This window comes from Pongo abelii, chromosome 19 (genome assembly GCF_028885655.2).
Source record: "Pongo abelii isolate AG06213 chromosome 19, NHGRI_mPonAbe1-v2.0_pri, whole genome shotgun sequence".
Classification (NCBI taxonomy): domain Eukaryota; kingdom Metazoa; phylum Chordata; class Mammalia; order Primates; family Hominidae; genus Pongo; species Pongo abelii.
In genome coordinates this window covers 95,499,636-95,520,404 of record NC_072004.2, presented here as the reverse complement: position 1 = coordinate 95,520,404, position 20,769 = coordinate 95,499,636, and the positions used below count along the sequence as shown (strand labels likewise).

General features: G+C 48.4%; 1 protein-coding gene across 3 annotated transcripts in view; it reads right to left on the bottom strand.

The window, feature by feature from the left end:
* The window catches only part of CCDC40 (coiled-coil domain 40 molecular ruler complex subunit), a 65,897-nt gene that overhangs the window by 34,641 nt on the left and 10,487 nt on the right, over window positions 1-20,769 (bottom strand). For all 3 annotated transcript variants that reach the window (XM_024234891.3, XM_054535845.2, XM_054535846.2), the window contains exons 5-10: window positions 19,402-19,580; window positions 18,179-18,262; window positions 17,886-18,105; window positions 8,852-9,009; window positions 8,523-8,645; window positions 1,668-1,789 (exon numbers count right to left, since the gene is read on the bottom strand). In XM_024234891.3, the coding sequence (XP_024090659.3) occupies window positions 1,668-1,789; window positions 8,523-8,645; window positions 8,852-9,009; window positions 17,886-18,105; window positions 18,179-18,262; window positions 19,402-19,580 (886 nt within the window). The remainder of the gene's footprint in view (window positions 1-1,667; window positions 1,790-8,522; window positions 8,646-8,851; window positions 9,010-17,885; window positions 18,106-18,178; window positions 18,263-19,401; window positions 19,581-20,769) is intronic.

Here is a 20,769-nt window from a genome sequence, read left to right as displayed (position 1 = left end):
AAAGGAAGCCATGTCTCTGAGGGCAATGAGGACGGTTTGCAGAGAGGACGCTGGTTAGTCTGGGATGCAGGGGAGAGCTGGACAACAGGAATGTCTCAGAGGTGATGCCTTCCCCTGGGGACGCTGCAGGGTTCACAGGCTATGAGCCTTGGAGAGCCAGGCCAGGCGCTGGACCCTCAGAGAGAACCTGGCCTTAACTTTTCTTAAGGCCCGTGGCAGCTGAGCTGTGTAATTAAACAGTCAGGTATTAAGTCCTAGCATTGGGGCAGGAAGAAAAAGACGCCCAAGTGGGCGGATGGCCAAGTCCTCTCGTCCTGGTGTTCAGGCAACCCCAGTGACACAGGGAGAGGAGCCCTTGCCCGGCCACAGCTGGCTCCGGTTCCTCGACCTGCATCTTTACAGGGGAAACCAAGCTTCAGCCAAACATCGCCTGTATCAAACCACAGTGTTGCCTTTGGCTTTATATTGTTGACTCAAGGGAGTGAAGGAAATAAGTATTATTATTATTATTATTATTTTTTTTTTTTGAGATAGAGTCTTGCTGTGTCTCCCAGGCTAGAGTGCAGTGGCGCGATCTCGGCTCACTACAACCTCCGCAATTCAAGCAATTCTCTGTCTCACCCTCCCAAGTAGCGGGGATTACAGGCGCCCGCACCACGCCTGGCTAATTTTTGTATTTTTAGTAGAGACGGGGTTTCACCATCTTGGCCAGGCTGGTCTTGAACTCCTGGCCTCGTGACCCACCTGTCTCAGCCTCCCAAAGTGTTGGGATTACAGGCGTGAGCCACCGCGCCTGGCCAGAAATGAGTATGTTTAATCCAATATTATTCATTTGAAATGTTTTGGTCTAAAAACTTTTAAAAACAAAACGGTTTCATTTTGTTTCTTTAATCACAGGACCCAAAAGGAAAAGCATCTCCTGGTTGTGTGACTGCTGCTGGCTGCCTGGCTGCAGGTGTTGCGGGGCCACCCAGTCCCTCTTTCCTTGGTCCAGCCTTTCTTGAGCGCTTGCTGTATGCCAGGCTCTGTGCAGGGCACAAGAGGTGGAGACTACGAAAGGTGGAGGGGAAGTTAAAGCTCAGCGGGTGAGCCATGTGCCACCACAGTGCCTGGCTTTTGCTTTCCAGGTCCTGAGACCTCGTCACCTTGGGTGGTTTTAGGAATGAAGGCAGCACCTGTGTCTCCAACGCCCCACCCTGAGCCATGCATCCATTCCCAGAAGTGACGGGATGCCCAGAGGAGGCCTCTTCCTCCCCTTCCTTTGGAGATTAAAATAGGATTTCGGTTGGAATGCAGCCCTCAGGCAGAACAATTGGGAAGGGATGGGGTTTCCGCACTCAGGTGGTGATACTGCAAATCAAAGGGACACCTTTACCTCCCAAAGAGAGCTTTCTCTTCTGCTCTCTCTGTTTCTACTTAATCCTGCCAGGAAATCTGAGCAGAAAAGCCTCTCTCCTCCCAGCGCCGCAGTGTTGGAAAGGATTTAAGAATCGCTGAAATCTTATCAAACAATGAGGGAGCTTCCCGGATGGAAGCCGGGACCCAGGGATCCAGGTGTACCCTCTGTCCCAGAGATCCGGTGGACCCAGAGAGAGGGGGTGTGGGGCGGGCCTGCCACGGACCCCTGGGGTTCCCGCACGTCCTCGCCGCCTGTGGCCCCGCAGTACCTGAGCGCCTCCAGCACCGCCCGGTGTGCCTCGTCGCGGTGCTTCATGCCCACCAGGCTGGTGGCCCACTGCTGCATGATGCGCCTCTTCTCCATGCTGATGGCATCAATCTCTGTGCAGGCCTGCAGCCAACAAGGGAGGGGGCAGGAACGGCTGTCTCATTTCATTTGTGAGCAAAGCCCAAGAACACCAGAGCCTCACATTCCCAAATCTTCCTCTTTTCCTTCTATCACCTGTACTTTCCTTGATCATGCATCCGCAGAGGGGTAAACATGAGCCTGAATGTAGCTTTCAAGATAACCCGTACCCGCTTTGAGCCTTTGCTCAGGGCCTGTGGTGCTCAGTGCTTGGGAATAAGGAGGAGGAGGGAAGGGAGGAGAGGGAGGAAGGGGGAGGGAGGAGGGGGAAGATGAAGGAGGGAGGAGGGGGAAGATGAAGGAGGGAGGAGGGGGGAGATGAAAGAGGGAGGGGGGAGAGGGAGGAGGGGAAGGAGGGGGAGGAGGGAGAGGAAGAGGGAGAGGAGGAAGGAGAGGAGGAGGGGAATCCTGGCTAGCATCCGTGAAACACCACTGCAGGGTTGGTGGTGTCATTGATTCGGGCTGAGGTCCCACAGGACGGGCCCAGCACCGCTTCCTGTAGGGAGCCCATGATGGAAAGAGGTGTTTGTCTCAAGAATGACCAGGGCTGGATGCTCTCGTCCAGCTGGGGGAAGCAGGGCTGCCTAGACTGGGAATGAGGAGGCACAACCGGACAGCCAGGGGTGGGCAGGTCAGGCAGGCTGAGTGCAGGCTGGAAGTCTAGGGGCATCGTGGGGGGCGGTGAGGGGCCAACCGCAGTAAGGGCTTGGGCCCATGTAGGGGAGGGGCTTGAAAACTAGGTGGGTGGTTCAGGAATTTACTCCAAGGGAACGGGGAGTTCCTTTATGCTTGGGGCACAGAGGTTAAGGCTGGTATGGCTGCCTGGGCTGAATCTCACCCGCTGTGCCTCAGTGTCCCCAGCTGTGACATGGGTCCAAGAGTGGCACCTACGTCCCGGGGCTGCTGGGTCAAGTGAGTTGATGCCTGCATGCCCAGCACGGCCTGGATCGCGGTCTTGTTTTGAGTGGTGTCTGGGATTCTTGATGAGTCATCCCCTAATGCAAGCATTGTGACTTTAGCAAGCTGGCGGCCTGAGTCAGCCAACTGGGGCATCCTGTAGAACGCCAAGTCCCAGAAGTGCCTGCATGCTGTGACACCCAGGCAAGCTTGGTAGACAGTGACTGAACCGCAGTGCGCTAGAACATCACGGGGGAGCCGAGGGCAGCGCCAGGCATGAGAGAGGCCATCGCCCTGGAGACACCACGCTTGGTTGTGAGGGTTTCTGAACCATCTATTCATTACGACGTAACCTAAAATGGTGTGAATTAAGTATACCACGATAAGGGGGACTTTTTTTCCTCTCACAGATGCTTACTTAGGATTATTGGGCAGCCTAGGAAGGGACACTGTATACATCCGGGGACTGACTTCCCTTTTGTCTGTAGTATTTCCTTTTATTTTAGCTGACATGTTACAGCTGTATATCTCTGGGGTACCCAGTGATATTTCGACACATGTACAATGTGTACTGCTTAAATCAGGGTAATTAGCATATCAATCACCTCCAGCAATTGTTATTTCTTTGAGTTGGGAACATTCAAAATCCTCTCTTCTAGCTATCTGAAAATGTACAATAAATTATTGTTAACTGGGCCAGGTGCGGCGGCTCATGCCTGTAATCTCAGCACTTTGGGAGGCCAAGGCGGATGGATCACCTGAGGTCAGGGGTCCGAGGCCAGCCTAGCCATGGGGGTGCAGGTGTCTATTGGATGCACGGATTCCCTTTCCTTTGGATAAATGCCCAGTCGTGGGACTGCTGGGTCACAGTTTTGTACTGGGGTAAGTTATTCACTAAGGAGGCTACTCTGTGCCATTGGGCAGTGGGAGCCGGCCCAGGCAGCAGGTGGGGACCCAAAGCCAGCCAGGATGCACTTTAAACTGAGCCTGTGCGGGGCCTCCCCATGGTGCCCCGAGGCTGCCGGCTGCGGCCTGGTTCACTGAGGTGCAGGTCAAGGCATAAGGATGGAAAGATGGCTGCCAGGCTCAGTCACCTGTGCATTTAGACCCCAGTTTTTCACAAAGGCAAGTGTTCAGCCTATGCAAATAGAATGTGCAAATAAGCAAAAAGAAAATGAAAATCCAATAACCCTACCACTTAGAGATAACCATTTCTAACTTCTTACACCTGTGATTGTGTGTGTGTGCGAAATCAAATTCTATATATTGTTTCATAAGCTCCTATTAAATTTTTTTTTTTTTTTTGAGACGGAGTTTCACTCTCGTCACCCAGGTTGGAGGAAAATGGCACGATCTTGGCTCACTGCAATTTCCGCCTCCTGAGTTCAAGCAATTCTCCTGTCTCAGCCTCCTGAATAGCTGCGATTATAGGCACTCGCCACCACGCCTGGCTAATTTTCAAATTTTTAGTAGAGACGGAGTTTCACCATGTTGGCCAGGCTGGTCTCGAACTCCTGACCCTCAGGTGATCTGTTCACCTTGGTCTCATGAAGTGCTGGGATTACAGGTGTGAGCCACCACGCCCAGCCATATTAAAAATTAATGTATTGTGCCAGGTGCGGCGGCTCATGCCCGTAATCCCAGCACTTTGGGAGGCTGAGGCGGGGGGATTGATTGAGGCCAGGAGTTCCCAACTAGTCTGGGCAACAAAAAGAAACATCGTCTCTACAAAAAGAATAATAATAAAAAAAATTAGCAGGGTGTGGTGGCATGTGCCTGTAGTCCTACCTACTTGAGAGACTGAGGTGGGAGGATTGCTTGGACCCAGAAGTTTGAGGCTACAGTGAGCCATGAGGGCCCCAGTGCACTCCAGCCTGGGTGACAGAGTGAGACTTAGTCTCTACCATCATTCTCAGCAAACTATCGCAAGGACAAAAAAACCAAACACTACATGTTCTCACTCATAGGTGGGAATTGAACAATGAGAACACATGGACACAGGAAGGAGAACGTCACACAACGGGGCCTGTTGTGGGGTGTGGGGGTGGAGGGATAGCATTAGGAGATATACCCAATGCTAAATGACGAGTTAATGGGTGCAGCACACCAACATGGCACATGTATACATATGTAACAAACTTGCATGTTGTGCACGTGTACCCTAAAACTTAAAGTATAATTTTAAAAAAATGAAAATAAGAAATTAATATCGAGACAGGTTTCCATGTCAGTAGAGCTCTTTCTGGTGTGGTGTATTCTGATGCACAGGTGTATGAAAATGGGTGTCACTAACGTTTTCTTCTTGGGGTCTTTCTTTCTGATGACACAACACGGTAATGAGCATCATCTCCCCCATGAGTCTCTATTCACTGTATTTATTTATTTAGAGACGGGGATTTCACTCTGTCACCCAGGCTGGAGTGCAGTGGTGCAATGAGAGCTCACTGCAGCCCTGACCTCCTGGGCACAAGTGATCCTCCTGCTTCAGCCTCCTGAGTAGCTGGGACTACAGGTGCGCCCCACCAAGCCTGGCTTTACCATTTTTAACATATAAAAATGTTATCTACATACGTCTTTGCTAGGTTCCTTGGAATGGAGTCTAAGCAGTGACAGGGTGCGGGGTTAGGGGTAGGGTTAGGGAGGGAGTGGCTGCATATGATCATATCGCCCTGGATAAAGATCTTGATAAAGGCTGGGCACGGTGGCTCACGCCTGTAATCCCAGCACTTTGGGAGGCCGAGGCGGGCGGATCACCAGGTCAGGAGATCGAGACCACAGTGAAACCCCATCTCTACTAAAAATACAAAAAAATTAGCTGGCGTGGTGGCGGGCGCCTGTAGTCCCAGCTACTTGAAGAGGCTGAGGCAGGAGAATAGCGTGAACACGGGAGGCGGAGCTTGCAGTGAGCTGAGATTGCGCCACTGCACTCCAGCCTGGGCAACAGAGTGAGACTCCGTCTCAAAAAAAAAGAAAAAAAAGATCTTGATAAAGATAAAGGCCAATCTATTTTCATGGCCGACAGCAGGGAGGGCTCATCTCTCCTTATCTTTGACAACTCCGTAGGGGACGCCCTGTCCTTTGGTTACTTGTGACTTCACTGGATGAACGGGGGCCCTGCTGTTGCCCCCGCACTGTTCTGGGTGCTGGAAATGGGAAATGAAGGAAGTGTGGGCGGCCCCCTTCCCTGGGGGAGTTGCATCGAGGGGAGGGCGGGAGGTGCAAAATGAAGCATCTGCCACGTAGCCCACCTGCCTCCAGGGTGTGCAAGCACACAGGGTGCGTCTCCTTGGCTTTCAGCATCTCTTCACACCCCTGGATTTACTAATGGCTGCGAGTTGTCTTCTGCCTGTCTCCCCCTCCCCGCCTTCATCTGGTTTGTGGTGTCCTTAATCTACAAAGGTTTTACTGAGGGTGTGATTGCCCTCCTAGTCTTTTGTTTTGTTCTGTTTTTTTGAGACGGATTCTGGCTCTGTCGCCCAGGCTGAAATGCAATGGCATGATCTCGGCTTACTGCAACTTCTGCCTCCTGGGTTCAAGTGATTCTCCTGTCTCAGCCTCCCAAGTAGCTGGCATTACAGGCGTGTACCACCACGCCCAGCTAATTTTTGTATTTTCAGTAGAGATGGGGTTTTGCTATGCGGGCCAGGCTGGTCTCGAACTCCTGAGCTCAGGTGATCTGCCTGCCTCGGCCTCCCAAAGTGCTGGGATTACACGCGTGAGCCACCGTACCCGGCACCTCCTAGTCTTTTCCTTTAAGGTTCCTGCTTTTGGTGTTATACTTCGAAAGGCCTCCCCAGCCCAGGATTATATAAATATTTTCATTTGTTTTCGTCTGGCACATTTTCCCCCATTTAAATACTTGATTCCATCTGGAATTTATTTTAGTGTCTGGTATGAGGAAAAGATTTAATTTTTTCCCAAATGATTAACCAAATGTCCCGACATCATTGGATGCATAATTCATTAGCTCTCTGGTAATTTATAATCTACTAGGTTTTTATATAAACTCTGGCTTGCTTTGGGGCTCTCTCATAGGCTTCAATGTCTTGCCTGTCTATCTTGTAACACATTATTTTAGCCTCTAGAACTTTACGGTTTTGTTTTATTTTAGACAGGGTCTTGCTCCGTAGCCCAGGCTGGAGTGCAGTGGTATGATCATAGTTCATTGGATCTTTCATGATCCTTCCTTTCCAAAATTTTCCTGGATATTCTTATGCATTTAGTCTTCTAAGTGAACTTTAAAATCAATTTTTTGAGAATAAAGTGTTGTTGTTCTTTTTTTTTTTTTTTTTTTCCTCCCGGGCTCAAGTGATCCTCCTGCCTCAGCCTCCTGAGTAGCTGGGACCACAGGTGCACACCACCATGGTGGGCTAATGTTTTATTTATTATTATTATTATTATTATTATTATTTTTTGTAGAGGCAGGGTCTCACCATGTTGCCCAGTCTGGTCTCGAACTTCTGGGCTCAAGCCATCCTCCTGCCTCAGCCTCCCCAAGTGCTGGGATTACAGGTGTGCACCACCTTGCCTGGCCAGAGCTTTACTGTATACTTTTAATATTTGGTGGGGCGATGCTAGGGTGACCTGCCATCCTGCTGTGTCCAGGACCCCCTGGGTTTAGCATGGAAAGTCCCTTGTCTTGGGGACCCCTCAGTCCTGAGCAGACTGGGATGGCTGCTTGTCCCATTTGAATCTTCTCTTCCAAAACCATTCTTGGCTAGCCTTCCTATTTTTCAGATAAAACTGCAGAATTGTTTTGTTAATTAAGGGATTGTTTGTTCCTGAGATTCTGATTGGGACGTGCTCTACTTTAGTTGCATTTGTAGCTGGAGAGACCAGTGCTGAGTAACTCCCAGCCCCAGGCTCTCCCTTTGCCCTGGAAGCCCAGCATGCTCATCCGTTCCTTCAAGTCCTCTTCCTTCTTTTTCACTGGCTGGGCACGGTGGCTCATGCCTTTAATCCCAGCACTTTGGGAGGCCGAGGGTGGTGGATCACCTGAGGTCAGGAGTTTGAGACCAACTTGGCCAACATGGTGAAACCCTGTTTCTACTAAAAATACAAAAATTAGCCGGGCGTGGAGGTGGGCGCCTGTAGTCCCAGCCACTCTGGAGGCTGAGGCAGGAGAATTGCTTGAATCTGGGAGGCGGAGGTTGCAGTGAGCTGAGATTGTGCCACTCACTTCAGCCGGGGCGACAGAGCGAGACTCTGTCTCAAAAAAAAAAAAAAAAGTTGTTTCCTCCATGTCATTCCCACACCCGTGAATGAAGATGCTGACTCATAGTTTTTTTTTTTTTAAGTTGCAGTAACTTTGGTTTCTGGTGCTACCACTACAGACCTGAATCTGGGGCCAAGAGGGAGCAGCTTCCACCCTCTTCGTCCCCTCCACTCCCTACTCCACAAGGTGCAGAGATGTAGGTGCTACCCGGAAGGCCCGCTGCCCGGGGTGGGGGCGGGGGGAACTGTTAGAAAGACTTCAGTCCTCCCCAGAAGAGGTCCCTGCAGGCTAAGGAACTTGCTGAGCATCTCCCCCAGCAAGCTGGCCTTGGCAGTCATGAAGAGACTAGAGTACCTGAACCCTGCGAGGCCTTCTGTCACCCACTAGCCAGGGAAGGAACAGGAATCCGGGCCGTCCACCTGTCGGTATCTACTGTGGCCCCACCATGGGGAGGGCCCGATGTTTGCAGATGCTGAAGGAGATGTCAGTTGGCTGCAGTCACTCATCCAGCAGACAGGCAGGTGCAGTCTAGTAGACCCACCAGCACCCTGTGCATGGACACTCACTGGTGGGTCAAACACTGAGAGCTGCGGGGACTGCTCTTACCTCACTCACTGCTTTCCTTAAAATCCGGGTGTCCTCAGCTTGGGCCAAGTACTGGGCCTCAAACAGGGCAATGTCTTCTTCCAGCTGCTGGGCTCGAGTGGTGAGCTGGTCCACATACAGGTCCTGGGAAACAGGATGAGAAGCAGCCCCGTCAGGAGGTGCCCGTGGCTGAGGGCCTGTTCTCCCCCAACCCTTGATACAAGTCGACACCACCCAGGCCGGCCGCCACCCCTCCGGCCGGAAGCCTTCATGCAGGAGGCAAAGCTGAGCCCCTTTTTGAAGCTCCACAGTCTGGTGATCATTAAACATGTGTCGAGTTTGCAGAATACCTGCTTTTTCTTCTCGATTTCCGCCCGGATCCTCTCCGTCTCGGCCTTCTTCACCACTTGCTTCATCACACGGATGTCGTCACGCGTGTCCTGGTCGATGTTCTGCATGTAGAAGAGATGCAGGGCCAAGTTCTCCATCTCAGTCTGCAGAGCTGCCACTGCGGGGGGCAGCGGGGGAGAGAGAGAGAGAGTGAGTGGGGAGGCTGTCCCAGCGTCCCTCATGCAGAGACCGAGGAGGAAGCAGGGAACAGCCGTTCTGGGCACCCTTCCTGCCATTTTTGGGTAAGACTGGGAAACTGCTTTTAAACTATCAAGACACAGACTTTGTCAGCAAAGAGTTTACAATCTCATGGAAGAGACAAAAATATACCGAATCTACATCCACAAATTGCAGCAAGCTGTTCCATTCCCCACCAAGTCTCAGAGATCCTCCTGGTAGTCTAAGGATACACTGAAGTAGTGCCAGGTGGTAAGGCTTCGGGTTGATTGCATAGATTTCTTACCACTGAAAGGCTGGCAACCTTAGGTGGAGTCTTAAGTCCCCCGGGAGGAGACCAGAACATCCAGGGCAGGCTGAGCTCCACGGACGCCCCTGCACTGACACCGCCACGCAGCTGTGCAGGCCAGAGAGGATGAGGCTAGAAGAGGCAGCACCTTCCATCCTGCCCCAAGTTAAGTGACAGATTTATGTCAGTGCTCTCAGAGGAGGCCAAGGCCTGAGGAACTGATTCCTTTAACAAAACTTCCATGAGATGGATTTCTTTTTTTTTTTTTTTTGAGACGGAGTCTTGCTCTGTCGCCCAGGCTGGAGTGCAGTGGTGCGATCTTGGCTCACTGCAAGCTCCGCCCCCCGGGTTCACGCCATTCTTCCACCTCAGCCTCCCGAGTAGCTGGGACTACAGGCGCCCGCCACCACGCCCAGCTAATTTTTTGTATTTTTAGTAGAGACGGGGTTTCACCGTGTTAGCCAGGATGGTCTCCATCTCCTGACCTCCTGATCCGCCTGCCTCGGCCTCCCAAAGTGCTGGGATTACAGGCATGAGCCACCGCGCCCAGCCATGAGATGGATTTCTAAAGCTAGAGTGCAAATTTATTGAGGGAGCTACACGTGGGTCAGTACTTGCTTCCTCACTGCACAGAGCACTCCTTTTCAGTGGCTGGATCCAAACAGAAAACTGAATTACAGGCCAAAAGGCTGCTGGACGCATATCATCCTGGAGCCAGGTGTGCTCAAAGGATACAGCTTAAACTTGCAAAACCATTTTGGCTGGGCGTGGTGGCTCACGCCTGTAACCCCAGCACTTTGAGAGGCCGAGGTGGGCGGATCACTTGAGGCCAGGAGTTCAAGACCAACCTAGCCAACATGGTGAAACCCTGTCTCTACTCCACTGCACTACAGCCTGGGTGACAAAGTGAGACTCTGTCTCAAAAAAAAAAAAAAAAAAATGCAACCTGTGCATTAATATACTTTGCAGTAGCTAAATTCCAAAGTAATTTCCTCTAAGCTCTCTTTGAGGACTTGCTATTATTCCTTTTTTTTGAGACAGTCTCGCTTTGTCACCCAGGCTGGAGTGCAGTGGCATGATCTCGGCTCACTGCAAGCTCTGCCTCCCGGGTTCACGCCATTCTCCTGCCTCAGCCTCCCGAGTAGCTGGGACCACAGGTGCCCACCACCATGCCCAGGTAATTGTATTTTTTTTTTAGTAGAGATGGGGTTTCACCGTGTTAGCCAGGATGGTCTCCATCTCCTGACCTTGTGATCCGCCTGCCTCGGCCTCCCAAAGTGCTGGGATTACAGACGTGAGCCACCACACCCGGCTAAGGACTTGTTATTATTCTTAAACATTTCTTTCATGATCCTTCCTTTTCAAAATTTTCTTGGATATTTTTGTGCATTTAGTCTTCTAAGTGAACTTTAAAATCAATTTGTTGAGAATAAAGTGTTGTTGCTCTCGTTGTTTTCTGAGACACGGTGTCACTTTGTCACCCAAGCTGAAGTGCAGTGGCACAATCATAGCTCACTGCAGCTTCAACCTCCTGGGTTCACCTCAGCCCCCCAAGTAGCTGGGACTCCAGGCACACGCCACCATGCCTGGCCAATTTTTCATTTTTGTATTTTTTGTAGAGATGGGGTTTTGCCGCATTGCCCAGGCTGGTCTCGAACTCCTGAGCTCAAGCGATCTGCCAGCCTCAGCCTCCCAAAGTGTCGACACTACAGGCGTGAGCCTCCGCACCTGGCCCGAGGTGCTTTTGGTTTTGAGGTGGCATATCCGCAGCACGCGTTGCTAAGGGACAGAAAGCGAGGAACCAAGCAGTGGGTATAATATGCAGCCATTTAAGTTAAAGAGAGAGAGAGAGAGATACACATACACACACCCTCGTGACTTTGCTTAGACATGCCAAAAAATATTGAAAAGACTCCACAAGGGCTGGCCACAGTGGCTTATGCCTGTAATCCCAGGACTTTGAGAGGCCGAAGCAAGAGGATTGCTTGAGCCCAGGAATTTGAGACCAGCCTGGGCAACACAGTAAGACCCTGTTTCTACGGAAAAAAAAAAAAATTATATATATATATAAAAAATATATATAATATATGTATTACATATAATATATAAAATATATATAATATACGTATAATATATTATATATAATATACGTATTATATATTATATATAATATACGTATTATATATAATATATAATATACGTATTATATATAATATATAATATATATAATATACATATTATATATATTATATAATATATAAAATATACATTATATAATATATAATATGTATAATATATATAAAATATATGTATTATATATAATATATATAATACATATTATATATAATATATTAATACGTCTATTATATATAATATATAATATACATAATATATTATATATAATATATAATACGTCTATTATATATAATATATAATATATAATACGTCTATTATATATAATATATAATATATATAATACGTCTATTATATATAATATATAATATATATAATACGTCTATTATATATAATATATAATATATATAATACGTCTATTATATATTATATAATATATAATACGTCTATTATATAATATATAATATATATAATACGTCTATTATATAATATATAATATATATAATACGTATATTATATATATAATATATATAACACGTATATTATGTATAATATATAATATATAATACGTATATTATATAATACGTATATTATATATAATATATAATACGTATATAATATATAATATATAATACGTATATAATATATAATAGACATATATATAATACGTATATATTTTATATATAATATATATATAAATTGTATATATATATATAATTTTCATATATATATATGAAAATTAGCCAGGCCTGGTGGCGTGTGCGTAGTCCCAGCTACTTGGGAAGCTGAGGTGTGAGGATCACTTAAGGCTGGGAGTTCGAGGCTACTGTGCCATTGCACTCCAGCCTGGGAAACAGAGCAAGATGCTGTCTCGAAGAAAACAAAAACAGAAAGAATTCACAGGAATCTACGTTGCCTCTGTGGAGGGCCCTGGTGGCTGGGTGGGGGAAGGGGCAAAGAGAGGAAAACTTCCTTTTAGTTGTAGAGCTCTTGCATTTTGAATCATTACTTTTCCAAAATAAGTAAATAATTAGGTTGAATAAATTTAAGTTCACCCAAAACATCTCACCACGGATGGTAATGGGAATTGCAATGGTTTTATTGCTAATTTGGAGGGAAATGGCGTTTTTACATCATGCATCTTCCCAGCTGGTAACGTGGGCACTCCATTTATTTAAATCTGTTTTATGACCTTTCATAAAATTTATTGTTTTTCTTCAGATAGGCTCACTCATTCCTTGTTGGATTTATTCCTGGACTTATTTTAAAGTTGTTATAGCTATTATGAATGAGCTTTTTTAAAAATTGTAATTTCTAACTATATTACTGGTGTAGAAGAAAACTATAGAGCTGGTATCCAGCTACTTTATTGATTTCTTACTGTTTCTATTGGCTTTTATGTTTCATTAGTAGAGGTTGAGAATTTCAGTATTTCATTCCCAGATCCATATCTCATTTCTTTCTCTTGTTTTCTTTGCATTGCTGGAGCCTCCAAAACAGTCTGGGGTAACTGCTATGCTAGCAGGCCTCCTCATCTCATTCCTGATTTTAAGTCTAGTCTTTCCACTGGGTAACATCTTCTTGTTAGTTTCTGATAAATACTTAGAACTTTCCTTCTATCTTACTTTGGGATGGATGATGAGTTTTATTAAATACCCATTTGGCACCCACCCAGGAAGCCTTTTTTTTTTTATCCTTGTATTTTGTTTTATTTTATTTATTTATTATTTTGAGACAGTGTCTCGCTCTGTTGGCCAGGCTGGAGTGCAGTGGCACAATCTTGGCTCACTGCAACCTCTGTCTCCCGGGCTCAAGCAATTCTCTTGTCTCAACCTCCTGAGTAGCTGGGATTACAAGCGCCTGCCACCACAACTGGCTAATTTTTGTATTTTTTAGTAGAGATGGGGTTTCACCATGTTGGCCAGGCTGGTCTCGAACTCCTGACCTCAGGTAATCTTCCCGCCTCGGCCTCCCAAAGTCCTGGGATTACAGGGGTGAGCCACCACATCCGGCCTCCATTCTTTAATTTATAAATATAATGCACAAAATTAGTAGATTTCCCAATTGTGAATTATTCCTTCGTGAATTCCAGAAGTAAATCCTACTTGGTTTTGCTAACATTTTGTTCAGGATTTTCACTTCTCACATGTGGGGCCGCTTTACAGTTTCCTGTTTGTATGCTGTCAGCGTTTGCAGCCAGCCTTTCACTAAGCATTGCAGGACCAGCCTGCGAGGAGTTTCCGGAATCTTCCATCCCCTGGAGTTTTGATAACACAGGAAGTGTTTGTTCCTTGAAAGGTTACTAGAAGGCTTCCATAACATCTTCCAATACGGGTGCATTTAGGGAAAACAGATTTTTGACATTTTCAAATTCTTCCATGATGAAACCAGTACAATGCATAGCTTTCTTGCAATTAAAAACAAAAAACAAAAAACAAACCCTCCCCCAAGTTGTCCTCATTCCCAACATTGTTACTTGCATGATCTCCTTTTTATTGTCAGATAAGCCAGCAGTGTGTAAGGTTTATTGGTCATTTAAAAAAAAAAAAGCAGTTTTATTTATCAAGTCAATTCATTTTTGATTTATTTCATCAGCTTCTGCTTTTGATCTTTATTGGTTTCTTTTTCTACTTCTTTCAGTTTATTTCCCTCTTTTTAGCTTCTCGAATAGAATGTATGTTTTCAGGCTTGTTTGTGGAAATGTAAATAAACTCTGTCATGGGTTTTGTCTGAGCAGATTTGGCTGCAGCCAGAAGTCTTCACGCATGGACTTCCCGTTGTTGTTAATTTCCAGAGTCTATAACTGACATGTAGGTCAAATGCTAATGATCCTTCTCCCTTAGAATTCTGTATGCATTGGGAGGCCGAGGTGGGCGGATCACGAGGTCAGGAGTTCAAGACCAGCCTGACCAACATGGTGAAACCCCATATCTACAAAAATACAAAAATTAGCCAGGCGTGGTGGCGGGCCCTGTAGTCCCAGCTACTTGGGAGGCTGAAGCAGGAGATATCACTTGAACCCGGGAGGAGGAGGTTGCAGTGAGCCGAGATCACACCACTGCACTCCAGCCTGGGCGACAGAGAGAGACTCCATCTCAAAAGAAAAAAAAAAAAAGAGAGAATTCTGTACGCATTGACATCCTGCTATTTATATTTAAGATCTGCAATTCTCAGCCCTGGCCACATGTTAGCATCATCTGGAAGCTTAATGGTCAAAAAGAAAGCCAGAAACAAACAATGCCTGGTCCTTCCCAGAACAAATCAATCTGAAATCTGGGCTGGGATAGGTCCTGGTGGTTTTGAGCTCTCCCTGGTTCCTCCAAGGGGCAGCTGATGGAGACCTTGATTAAAGCATAGCCCAGTCCCAGCCTCAAGAGGCCATCTGGGTTTTCCCGCCTGGAAGCCTGCAGCATTTTTTCTTTTGCCATGGCATTTGGAAATCCCACCAGCTATGTCTGCGGAGGTTTATTTTCTCTTTCAGCTGCATGGCCGGTCACGAGTCTTTCTATGTGCAGATTCATCTTTCCTGAACTCATGCATCTGTTCTCCTGGACATTGGCTATTGCCTCTCATCTCCTGAAATCTCTCTTACGGACACTGATTTGATTTCCCTAATCTATTGTCCACGTCTTTTATGTCCTCCTCAAGATATCCATCATTTGGGGTTTTGCTCTATTTCTGGGGAAGATTCCTCGAACTGGCTTTTTAGTTAAGAAATTCAGTTTTCATCTGCATTCATTTGTGTAGTTAGTGCCTTCTGGGGGGATGATGATTATATTTTTAAATTTCACGTACCCCTTCTCCTAACACTTTGTTCTCTTTATGGATGCAACGTCCTCTAAAATCTCATGAGACTACCAGTTGGCGCCTCTGCACACTCTGGGATGATGATCATATTTTTAAATTTCACGTACCCCTTTTCCTAACACTTTGTTCTCTTTACGGATGCAACGTCCTCTAAAATCTCATGAGACTACCAGTTGGTGCCTCCGCACGCTCTGTTTTTAGAATCAGGGCTCGGTTTGCCTGTCTGTCCAGCTCAGTCTCCTCTCAGGTCTGGGGACCTCCGGTTGGTAACTCACATTTTGGTGTGAAGGTTCAGTGATGGTGATGGTTAATGCTGAGTGGCAACTTGATTGGATTGAAGGATACAAAGTATTGATCCTGGGTGTGTCTGTGAGGGTGTTGCCAAAGGAGATTAACGTTTGAGTCAGTGGCCTGGGAAAAGGCAGACCCACCCCCCATCTGGGTGGTGCACCAGCTAATCAGCTGCCAGCGCGGCTAGAGTATAAGCAGGCAGAAAAATGTGAAAAGAGAGACTGGTGTAGCATCCCAGCCTACATCTTTCTCCTGTGCTGGATGCTTCCTGCCCTTGAACATTGGACTCCAGGTTCTTCATTTTTGGAACTCAGACTGGCTCTCCTTGCTCTTCAGCCTGCTGACGGCCTGTTGTGGGACCTTGTGATCCTGTATCAATACTGAATAAACTCCCCTTTCTCTATATCTCTATCCTGTTAGTTCTGTCCCTCTAGAGAACCTTAATACAGCGACTGATGGACTCTGTCTCCCTCCCAGATGAGGCAGGTGACCGTGGGCTTTCTCCAGGGGCCAGGACCACGTCTCACCAGTGGTGGCTGCCCCCCGGTCAGGGCCGGAACCGTTGCCCAAATTCTGAGAAGGCAGAGATGGTGCTGTTTGAGGCAGGCCTTGCCGGGTTGAAGAGCCTCAGCTCCGGCCCTCTCCTAATCTCCAGGAAGCAGAGTCCACCAGAGTGTTTGGATCTTTTCAGAATCCCACCTACTCTTTGAGCCCTAGTAGAGGGGAGCCGGCGGGTGCTCCACCCCAGCTCCACGGCTCCCGCCTCACTGCAGGTGTGGGGAGCAGGCAGGGGCATGCGTCCTCCTTCAGGTGGGTCTAAATTTGGTTACTTCTGGAGGATGTGGCTCTTTCAGTTCAGCGTGGATGTCACTTTCTTTCCTTTTGGTGTTTTCTGTTCATTTGATGCTAACTGGAGAGAGGTTCTTTTTTTCTTTTTTTTTTTTCTGAGATGGAGTCTTGCTCTGTTGCCCAGGCTGGAGTGCACTGGTGAGATCTCGGCTCCCGGGTTCACGCCATTCTCCTGCCTCAGCCTCCCAAGTAGCTGGGACAACAGGCGCTCGCCACCACGCCCAGCTAATTTTTTGTGGTTTTAGTAGAGACAGGGTTTCACGGTGTTAGCCAGGATGGTCTTGACCTCCTGACCTCGTGATCCCCCGCCTTGGCCTCCCAAAGTGCTGGGATTACAGGCGTGAGCCACCGCGCCCGGCCAAGAGAGGTGCTTGATAAGTGCCCACTTACCCTAACTCTGAAATTTCCAGAAACCTCTTCTACTTTTCTCAGGGTTTAAAATGTTTCTTTCCAGAACAGCTGGGATGGCCATGTGCTTCTGTTTTCTTCCAGGTTTCTGTAGGTCATTTCCCCATTATAAGAGTAATACACAGTTGATTGAGAAAGTTGAAAAAATCAAAAAGCATAAAGACTGAAATACTCTGTAGTCACAAGAGGAAGCCACTGTCCCCAGTCACCTACATGACCAGCTCTGTGCAAGGACGTTGCTTTAGCAGTAATGTTGCATAGTACGTGCCGTAGCCCCCACTGTCTCATCTGATTTGAAGCTACCCACTGACCTGCCGCACACATCCTATGGCGGTTGGGCCCTGGGCCATGGTCTGACCGTCGTGCCAGCCCCGGCCTCACCCTCGCATTTGCACTTATCGAAACCCTCCATCACCCCTGGTCTGCTCTTGCTTCCTGGTCTTGTCTATCCTTGGACCTCTGCAGCCCACCCATCTCTCCCAGTTTTGAGTCTCTACACTCTGGCTGTTAGCAGCTTCAGCATTTGCTGCTTTGCCCTGACAGGTGCCATTTAACATATTTATGACCGGGTGCAGTGTCTCACGCCTGTAATCCCAGCATTTTGGGAGGCCGAGGCAGGCGGATCACCTGAGGTCAGGAGTTCGAGACCAGCCTGGCCAACATGGTGAAACCCCATCTCTACTGAAAATACAAAAAATAGCCAGGCATGGTGGCAGGTGCCTGTAATCCCAGCTACTTGGGAGGCTGAGCCAGGAGACTGGCTTGATCCTGGAAGGGGGAGGTTGCAGTGAGCCAAGATCACGCCATTGCACTCCAGCCTGGGTGACAGAGTGAGACTCCATCTCAAAAAAACAACAACAACAACAACAACAACAACAAAAAACATTTGATTTATGTGCCTTCCCCTCCTAAAAAGGGTGGGAACCCCTCCAGGACGCACACACATCTTACTTTTCTAGGTGCCTGGCCATGGCACATGGGGACACCCCTGGGAAACCCTCCAGGACCCAATGGCGTGTGGGGCCGCCGGGTTGGCTTACGCTTTTTGCGCTCCTCGTTGGCGGCCGCGCAGGTCTTGGCGTAGAGTGCGCGGGCGCCCTGCAGCTCCTCCTCCTTCTGCCTGCGCTCGCTCGAGGCCATTGCGTGGCGGTCGTGACTCTTCTCCAGCAGCTTCTGCAGGTGTACCAGGTGCTGCTGCACCTCATAGAGATTCACCCCCAGCTCCTGCCGCTGGGCTCGGCTCTGCTTGGTAGCCACAACCTGGACCAAAGAGAGAAACAGGTCACCAGGATGCAGGCATCCGGCCGGGGTGGGAGACTGGACGGATACACACCAGCTCTTGGAGGTCCAGCTTCAACTTTTCGATCTGTCGGTTCAGGTAGTTCTTCAGGGCAGCCTGGAATCTTACCATCAGGGGCTAGAACAATGGAAAATCACCGGCAGTTACCTTCCTGGTTACCTTCCTGCCCAACCCAGGGCTCAGCCCAGGTGGCCACAGGTCTCCCTCCGGTGGCCAGAGCCGACTTCCATGTGGAGTGCTCCCTGCTTCTGCTTGGGATTCTTACTCTGGAAGCCACAAATTCAAGGCACCTCATGGTCTTATCTCAGGCACTTGCAGAGAACTGAGTGCATATTTTGGCAAAATGATGGTGAGCTGTGGCCAGAGGGTGGGGTGGAGCAGTGGTCTGGGGAGAGAACCTCCCTGTGCAGCCCCCAGCTCCTTCCTGCAGCTCCTGGAGCTCTGCAGCTTTCCTGATGGGTAAATGAAATCAACATCTGCCTTTTCCTTGCCAGTGGCTGGGGCAGGGAGCTGCGATCCAATTGGTGCCCTCAAGGCAGTGGCTCCCAAGATGCGCCCCACACCCCCAACATTTGGCAATGACTAGAGACTTTTTTTTTTTTTTTTTTGAGACAGTTTCGCTCTGGTTGCCCAGGCTGGACTGCACTGGTGCCATCTTGGCTCACTGCATGCAACCTCCGCCTGCTGGGTTTAAGCGATTCTCCTGCCTCAGACTCCCGAGTAGCAGGGATTACAGGTGCTCACCACCATGCCCGGCTAATTTTTTTTTTTTTTTTTTTTTTGTATTTTTAGTAGAGATGGGGTTTCGCCATGTTGGCCAGGCTGGTCTCGAACTCCTGACCTCAGGTGATCCACAGGCCTTGGCCCCCTAAAGTGCTGGGATTATAGGCGTGAGCCACCACGCCCGGCCTGGAGACATTTTTGATGATAAAAACCAAGGGTGGGGTGCTCCTGGCATGTAGCGGGAGGAGCTCAGGGATGCTGTTCAACACCATACAAGGCACAGCACAGAATAACCCGGCCCCACGGGGCAGTGGTGCTGGGGTTGAGAAACACAGGCCTTACCTATACCAACCTCAGAGGAGAGTACCCTATGAAGAGGTAGGTCAATCAGTGCCGATAAACGGTGCAGTGAACAGGCGAGATACGAGTACAGCATTTGGGGTCAGGAGTGGGCCACAGTGCAGGCAGGGAAAGGGGCCTGAGTCATTCTCCATCTGTGTAGGCAAAAGCAAAACCTGGGAAGGCTTCCTTACGTGGTCTGGGTCCAAGACTACCAGCTGGGACCCTTCATCTTCTGCTTCCTCGTCACTCCCCTCGGACTCCACTCTCTCTGCCACGGCCCCTTCCTCGGTGCTGGGCTGCTGGATCTGGTCCTGGAACACTGGCAGGTCTTCTTTCCTGGGGTGGGCATCGGGCACCCCTGGGGGGATCACTGGGGGGAGAGAGAGCGACACCATTGAGGAGCTGCTGGAGAGAAGGCTCAGTGATTCTATTCTGGGGCATCAACGGCACAGCTGCTGTCATGCCTCATGCAGCATGATGAGAAAGTGACAGCAAAAGCATCCAAACGGCCTGTGGGTCAGAAACATCATTCACCCCATCTTCTGCTCACTGACTCAACACATCCCAGAGAAAGGGTCCCGTTTTAAAGGTAGGCAGGAAGGAAATTATTTTTGAGAGGCTTTCTTTACACATAAAGAGTGAATAGAAAGGTGACCACTTAACTAGAGGATTGGATACAATTTTTTTTTTTTTTTCCAGACAGAGTCTTGCTCTGTCACCCAGGCTGGAGTGCAGTGGCGTGATCTCGGCTCACTGCAACCTCCACTTCCCAGGTTCAAGTGATTCTCCTGCCTCAGCCTCCCGAGCAGCTGGGGATTACAGGCACCTGCCACCGCGCCCGGTAATTTTTGTATTTTTAGTAGAGACGGGGTTTCACCATGTTGGCCAGACTGGTCTCGAACTCCTGACCTTGTGATCCACCCACCTTGGCCTCTGAAAGTGCTGGGATTACAGGCGTGAGCCACTGGGCCCAGCCTAGATTTGAATTTTTTTAAAAAATGTGAAACAGCTGATAAGACTGCAAAAGAAAGGAAATAATAAATGAGGCTCTAGTTTTGGCCTTTCCATACTTCCAGGTTGGAGAGATCCCTGTTCTGTTTTGTACTAATTTATTTATTTATTTACTTATTTAGAGACAGGGTCTCGCTCTGTCGCCCAGGCTGGAGTGCAGTGGTGCGATCTCAGCTCACTGCAACCTCTGCCTCCCGGGTTCAAGTGATTCTTCTGACTGAGCCTCCCTCAATCCCTCGGGAGTGACAAGTAGCTGGGATGACAGGTACGTGCCACTACGCTTGGCTAATTATGTTTTTTTGTTTTTGTTTGTTTGTTTTTGAGACAGAGTCTCGTTCTTGTTGCCTAGCTGGAGTGTAGTGGCTCGATCTCGTCTCATTGCAAACTCCACCTCCCAGGTTCAAGTGATTCTCCTGTCTCAGCCTGCTAAGTAGCTGGGATTACAGGCACCTGCCACTACGCCTGGCTAATTTTTATATTTTTTAGTAGAGATGGGGTTTCGCCATGTTGGCCAGGCTGGTCTCAAACTCCTGACCTCAGGTGATCCA